The sequence below is a fragment of the Staurois parvus genome, unplaced genomic scaffold (genome assembly GCF_062004578.1).
Source record: "Staurois parvus isolate SC_StPar_1 unplaced genomic scaffold, SC_StPar_1.0 ptg002232l, whole genome shotgun sequence".
Taxonomy (NCBI): Eukaryota; Metazoa; Chordata; class Amphibia; order Anura; family Ranidae; genus Staurois; species Staurois parvus.
Genome location: NW_028320028.1, coordinates 186,020 through 193,921, shown reverse-complemented (window position 1 = coordinate 193,921; position 7,902 = coordinate 186,020). Strand labels below are relative to the sequence as shown.

General features: G+C 42.1%; 1 protein-coding gene across 1 annotated transcript; it reads left to right on the top strand.

Moving 5' to 3' along the window:
* Positions 1-874: 874 nt before the first annotated feature.
* On the top strand, positions 875-7,308 carry LOC149431503 (tripartite motif-containing protein 75-like). The gene has a single exon (XM_089665536.1). It carries the CDS (start codon positions 928-930, stop codon positions 2,458-2,460), a length of 1,533 nt encoding a protein of 510 aa, XP_089521662.1. The 5' UTR covers positions 875-927; the 3' UTR covers positions 2,461-7,308.
* Positions 7,309-7,902: the final 594 nt, after the last annotated feature.

Here is a 7,902-nt window from a genome sequence, read left to right as displayed (position 1 = left end):
ATCTGTACTCTGTACCCCTGTGTGCTCTATACTGCCCCCTACTCCAATCTGTACTCTGTACCCCTGTGTGCTCTATTCTTCCCCCTGCTCACCTCTGTACCCTGTACCCCTGTGTGCTCTATTCTTCCCCCTGCTCACCTCTGTACCCTGTACCCCTGTGTGCTCTATACTGCCCCCTACTCCAGTCTGTACTCTGTACCCCTGTGTGCTCTATGCTGCCCCCTACTCCAGTCTGTACTCTGTACCCCTGTGTGCTCTATGCTACCCCCTGATTTACTCTGTACCTTGTACCCCTGTGTGCTCTATGCTGCCCTCTGATCTACTCTGTACCTTGTACCCCTGTGTGCTCTATGCTGCCCTCTGATCTACTCTGTACCCTGTACCCCTGTGTGCTCTATGCTGCCCCCTGATCTACTCTGTACCCTGTACCCCTGTGTGCTCTATGCTGCCCCCTGATCTGCTCTGCACCCTGTATCTTGTGCTGTGTGCTCTATACTACCCCTTGCTCCACTCTGTACACTCTGCCATGTGTTCTATACTTCAACCTGCTCCACTATATGTAACGTGCTGTGTGCTCTGTACACTACAATACACTACATAACCTCTTAATATTTCTCCCCTCTTCAGAATTGTCAGACACCCATTTGCACCGACTGTTTTGTTACTTAAAAAAAGATAACATTTGTTTTTGTTTGAAATTTTTTATTTTGTATTATGCCTGAAAGGAAAGACTGTAATGTGTTTGGACCGGATGAACCTGTTCACAAATATTTCTGTTCTCTTCCTCTATTGGTGGATAACTTGCTACTCGTTGCGTATTTAACAACTGGTTGACGTACGGAATAACTTATTCTTGCTTGGAGCGTAGGTGGTTGATTTCCCCCCTCAGCACATTGGGCAGTCAGCGCATTTCTGTCTGTTTTCGGAATGGCGGCTGCGCTACCGAAAGAAGAGCTGAACTGCTCCATCTGCTTGAACCCATTTACAGACCCAGTGCCATTGCAGTGTGGGCACAGTTTCTGCAGGAAATGTATTGTACTTCAGCTGGACATACAGGAAGGATCCGGAGGTTATAGCTGTCCAAACTGTAAGGCAGAATTTTTGGAACGCCCTCCGATGCTCCATAAGAAGAGGCGGCTGCATATGGTGGAGACGGTCTTCTGTACATACTGTGATGTTTCTGTTCCAGCAGTGAAGACGTGTCTGCAATGTGATGCTTCACTTTGTACTAAACACCTAACGAAGCACAGTACTGCACCTGAACATGTTCTCGTAGAGCCTACTGCTTCCCCGGAGGACAGAAAGTGCCCCATGCACCGGCAGGTCCTGGATCATTACTGCACAGAGCACGACATCTTCATCTGTTCCCTCTGCTATCATGGCGGAGACCACAGAAACCATGAGGTGCTGTTTCTGAATACTCACCCTGCTGAGAATGAGGAAAAAAACTTAAATCTGTTTATAGAAAATTTGAGAAAGGAAAGAAAGAAAGTTGAGGCTCAGATTGATAGTCTGCAGAACCACGAGGAAGAACGGGCAAAGGAAATAGATGCTTTCAGCAAACAATTCATCGCCCAAATCCAAAATGTCCAGAGAGAGCTTGAAGTTCTTCATAACAAGGTTCTGAATGAGGTCCAAGTACAGAAAAGAAAAGTTTTAGAATCAGAGCTTGATTGTAAAAAGAAGCTGGTGGAGCACAGGCAAGAGCTGACCAGACAGATTAGTAATATGGAGGAACTTCATAATGTAAGGGATCCATTGACTTTTCTCAAGACAGTAATGGAAACTGATTTAATTGGGATGTTCAATGTTGAACTTAGCAAAGTAAGCGGTAATCAGTTTGACGAAACACCAATTTCTGAGATGCTACACAAGGAACTCTTACAATTTGCTGATCGTCTGAATAAACGGTTGCTGAAGGATGCCTTTCCAAAGATGAGGAAATCAGAGATCACCCTGGATATAAAGACAGCTCACTGTAAAATTAAAATAAGAGGGAATTACAGAATGGCCTATTATAGTGCAAATCGTCAAGTTAGACGTGGTGGTCCAGAGAGGTTCCAATCCCAACATGTTTTAAGTAATTGCAAATTCTCATCAGGGAATCACTACTGGGAGGTGGAGGTGAAGGGAACACAATGTAGCATTGGGGTCGCCTATGATAATATAGAGAGAAAGACAACAAGAAAAGACTCGCGAATTGGTTACAACAATAGATCCTGGGGTCTCAGCGTAGATAACAATCTCAGCGTGTGGCACAACTATACTAGAACAAAAATCTCCACCAATTCCTCTGTGAGGTCTTTTGGGATATTCCTGGAATATGAGGCTGGGCGTCTGTCCTTCTACCAGCTGTGCAACCCTATCAGGCACCTCCACACCTTCACCACCACCTTCACCAGACCCCTGCATGCTGCCTTCTATCTTGGTGAGGGTTCCAAAATTACAATCCTCAAATAATACTACAACAAATACACTCTATTGGCCTTACATTTGTAGACAACTGACCATCTTTCCGTGAGATTTTTTGTGCCTATTCAGCCAAAGGAACATTTGTTAGGTCAGGTAATGAAGCTGAATGTAAGGTTGAAGTCAGGACTCTGAAGCTCCTCCACATTAAACCTTTCAATGTCTTTAAGCAGTTGGCTTTGTGCAGTCAGGCTGGAACAGAGAAGAGCCTTTCCCAAACTGTTACCACCAGGCTGGAAGAGTGGAATCGTCTGAAATGCTTTTGTATGCTGTAGCATTAACGGTACTCTTCATTGGGAACAGCTGAACTCAATCATCTGGTGAGGTAGTCACACACTTTTGGCCATAATGGTAGGTGTGATGATAAGAGTTCAAGCTCTCCAATAGGCAAAGATCATGCTGATTGGACAGCTCCAGCTCTGAATCCACAAGGGACGGGACTGACTTCTTTTGAGAGACAACTGCTTCCCCACAGTGAGTGAAGGTCCTTCTCTGCGGCATGCTGGTAGGGGACAGGCTTTTCTACTCAGGCTGTGGTTGTTTTTCATATAAAATGAATTGTTTACCTTTTGTTTTGATGCCACTGAAATATGTTTATTTCAACTGAATATTTAAATGGGCTTTAACCAGGTCCCTCCCCACCACAGTACATTTACTGCAGGTGGGCGGCACGGACAGGCTGGATTATGTAAATGTATGTAACTAGCTAATGGGCATACAGCGCACCACTCCTGCTCCTGCTGTGTCCACCGGACACATCAGATTGCAGCTTTGGTACCTGGCTGCTTTGAGTGCCCAGGGTATCATATGATCGCTATGCAATCACATGATTACAATGTAAACACAACTGTTAGGAAGGGATTTCATTCATAACAAATGTGCTTAGTATTGTGATGCTGTGATTGGCCCACAGCTATCACATGGTACCTGTACCATTCACAGCACCTTGTACTATGTGATAACTGTGGGTCAATCACAGGTTCATGAATGGAACCCATTCTTGACAGTTGAAAACATTGCTGTTACAGTGATCATTACTTTAACAACAAAGTGTAAAAAACCCCAAATACCCTGATCACCCCCCCCCCCCCCCGAGTAGTACAGTGTTACCGTAGTGACACTGTACTACTCTTGGGGGGGTTGATCAGGGATTTTTCACTATGGTTACACTGGTCTATTCTTATGAAAGTATGTAAAAAATAGTTTTAAAAAAAGAAAATGGTAAAGAAAAGAAGAAAAAGTTAAAACGTAAAAAATATTGAATATGTGATAGCTGTGGGCCAATCACAGCTTCATGAATGTAATCCATTCATGACAGTTGAAAACATTGCTGTTACATTGAGCATCACTGTCACAGCAATCAAAGTGTAAAAAGAAACAAATACCCTGATCCCCCCCAGAGTAATACTTAGTGACACTGTGCTACTCTGCGGGGGGGAGTGATCAGAGATTTTTACACTATGGTAACGCTGATCTACTCTGATAAAAGTATGTAAAAAAATAAAAAAAAAAGAAAATGGTAAAAAATAAAAACGTTAAGAAATGTTTCAAACAAATTGTGAAATAAAAATGTAATTTCTTAATTTTCCAAAACATTGTAACAAAAAATTACAACTTCCAAAGACTCACCATGCCTCTTACTGAATACCTTACACTGTCTGATTTCCAAAAAGGGGTCATTTTGGGAGGTATTTATACTGTCCAGGCATTTTAGGGCCCCAAGAAATGAGATAGGCCATCAGTACACCAGGAATTATCAATTTGCAAATAAAAACCCCATAGTTTGTAGACTCTATAGCTTTCACACAAACTAATTATTATACACTTATTGGGATTTTTTTTTACCGAAAAACATTTGGCAGAATACATGTTGGCCAAAATATTTGAAGAAATTAGATTTTCTTAGATATGTTTTATAACAGAAAGTAGAAAATATTGTTGTTTTTTTTTCTTTAATTTGTGATCTTTTTTCATTTATATAACAAAAAATAAAAAAAAAACCTGGTGGTAATCAAATACCACAAAAAAAAAAACGCAATTTATGTGAAAAAAATGATATGAATTTAATTTGCTTGACTGCGCAATTGCCAGTTGAAGTAATGCAATGTCGAATAGCAAGAAATGGCCTGGTCATGGAGGGGGCCAAACCCTCCAGAGGTCCAGCGATTCTTCATTTTAACACCTTAGACATTTTAGAAGTGTTTGTATTTTATACTGGATCAGCCATGTGATTTTCTGACCACTTCGCACTACTTTTCTTTTATATACAGAATAATATAACTCATTGAACACTGAACATATTTTCTGTGTTTAGTTTTGTTAGAAATTCTTAACTTGAGGGACAACTTCACTAAGAGTGAGCTTTTCCTTGCAAAATCCCCCTCCCTAATTGATAGTCACCTACCTTAATACTTACCTCCAACCCCCTTGATGAGTCCCAGGCCTATGTAGGTTCTACTGCACATGTCTGCTGTTTAACCGATTCAGTCCTATGGGTGGAGCTGTACTCCTTTGGATAGAGGGGGGTCTCCATGAATACAGATCAGCCATTAGAATGAATGGGGTGAGCATGTGGACTACGAGCAGTGAGCACTTTGCCTCCTACCATTTCGGAATTGTCATTCGCTGACGACTGTAGCCAGGGAAGCAGCCAATCAAGCACAATTTGTTCTTAAATAGTCTACAAAAACCTTTGATGTTCCCATAAAGAGGACCTGACACCTGCCCATGCTATCACATAAGGGGCATGTTTGGTATCTATTTACTTGACGCAACCCCATCTTTTATATGATACCAAAATTGTATATCATGTTGTGTTTGTATGTATCAAAATTCATTTTGTGTATTTTTTTCTCGAAAATATGTGTTTAATAAACAGCTGTGCAAAATCGTGTAAAAAAAAAAACTTGCAACTTCCACCATTTTATTCTCCAAGGCCTCTGCTTTTATATAATATATAATGTATGGAGATTCTAAGTAATTTTCTAGCAATAAATACTAATGTATTTACAGGTGTGTGTGAAAAATTCAAATATTGCCCTGGAAGTGAAGTAGTTAAAATTTGTCTAAAATTGTTCTCTTCTTTTTCATTATTCCTAGATGTGTTATATGTTGAATATTATGTTTAGTTACCAATGCTGTCATATGGTTTGAGTCGTTACAGTAAATGGACTTAGGTACTTATGCATGATGTGGTTTTGTGAGCCATGAGCTGAAGATTCCATTCTGTTTGTAATCATTTCATGAAACATACACCGAATAGCTATGACTTTATGACCACCCACCTAATATTGAGTCGGTTCCCCTTTAACCTCCAAAGCAGCCCTTACCCATCAAGGCATAGACTCCACTAGTCCTCTGAAGGTATCTGGCACTAAGCCATCAGTAGCAAGTCCTGTAAGTAGGAAGGTGGGGCCTCCAAGGATTTGACTTGGTTTTTCCAGCCCATTCCACAGGTGCTCAATAAACTGAGATCTGGAGAATTTGGAGGGCCAAGTCAACTCTTCAAACTCGTTGTTGTGTTCCTCAGACCATTCTTGAACCATTTTTTTGCAGGGTGGTAGGGGGCATTATCCTGCTGGAAGAGACCACTCAGGGAATACCTTTTCTATGAAGGGTTGTACTTGGTCACTAACATTTTTAGGCAAGTGGTACTTGTCAAAGTAACATCTACATGAATGCCAGGCAGGGCCGTGGATAAAGGGGGTACCACCAGTCCTCTTGTACCGAGTCCAGGCCAGCAGGGTGAGACAGATATGGGCAGGTAAGGGTGATTGACACTGTGGGGGGCAATTACTGGAACTGATCCCCTGTATGGCTCTCTCTGCAGCAGTTGGAAGTAGGCTTCTTCTCCTCTCCCTCCCGCTGGCTCTCAGCTGCTACAGAGAGCACCATACAGGGGATCGGTTCCAGTAATAACCCCCCTGCCAAACCCATCACCCTCCCTGTGCACCATACATTTCCCCCTTCCCCCCTGTGTGCCCCTGCCCCCACAGTGCTGCCAGCTTCCCACCACTCCTTCCCACCGGCAGCTTTAGACACTCAACAGGATTCCTCAGGATGGAGAGTGGGGGAAGGGTCTGGTAAATATGTCACATTTACTTCTTTTCCTGAACGAACACAATGAGTAATCACTACTGATAACTCACTGTGTTCATTCATAACTGAAGCATAGTAAACTGTGTTTTGGGAGGGGGTGGGCTGTCAGGTTGGGTTGGCTGTTTGAGGTACCATGGTTTCTAACAGTAGCCCAAGGTTTCCCAGCAGAACATGGTCCAAAGCATCACGCTGCCTCTGCAAGGTTGCCTTCTGCCCATACTGCATCCTGGTGCCATGTCTTCCCCAGGTAACTGAAACACACGCACCTGCCCATCCACATGATGTAAAAGAAAATGTGATTCATCAGACCAGACCACCTTCTTCCATTCTTCCGTGGTCCAGTTCTGATACTCACCCGCCCATTGCAGGTGCTTTTGGCTGTGGACACGGGCCAGCATGGGCACCCTGACCATTCTGCGGCTACGCAGCCCCATACACAACAAAACTGTCATGCCTATTTTTACTGCTTTCAACACATCAACTTCGGGGACAACATGTTTACTTGCTGCCTAATACATCCACTTTCAGATGCCATTGTTGGGAAATAATCAGCGACATTCAGTTAACCTGTCAGTGGTCATAAAGGAATGACTGATGGGTGTATATACATTGTATATAAACAGTAAATCTATGCAGCTCCGCAGACTATGTCATTACCTAAATGTTAGAACTTGTAGATTTAATATGGGAAACGGGTACAATGTAACATTTATGTCAGTAATACATCTTTCCTTTACTGTGTGCGCTCATGTTTTTTTTTAGCCTTTTGTTCAAATAAGGTTTTGAATGATTTCACCTACAAAAACAACTTGTAGTCAATATTTAACACCTCGCCCTCCTGAGGATTTCCCCCCCTTCCTGACCAGGCCATTTTTTGTGTTACGGCGCTGCAACTGACAATTGTACAGTCATGCAACGCCGCACCCAAATGAAATTTATGTCCTTTTTTTCCTACAAATAGAGCTTTTTTTTGTGGTATTTGATCGCCTGTACATTTTTTATAAACAAAAAAAACCTGACAATTTTGAAAAAAAACAAAACAATATTTTTGACTTTTTGCTATAAAACATCCAGTAAAAAAATAAAAAAAATCAAATTTATTCATAAATTTAGGCCAAAATGTATTCTGCTCCATGTCATTACTGAAAAAAATCCCAATTCGTGAAAATTAATTGGTTTACGTGAAAAGAGTTACAGCGTCTACAAATGGCGGTATATATACTGGGATGTTTTTTTTAATACTAGTAATGGTGGCAATCAGTGACTTATAGAGGGACTGCGGTGGGCATTCTGACACTGGGGGGGAACTGACTTGGTGCCACTGACATCTCCAGT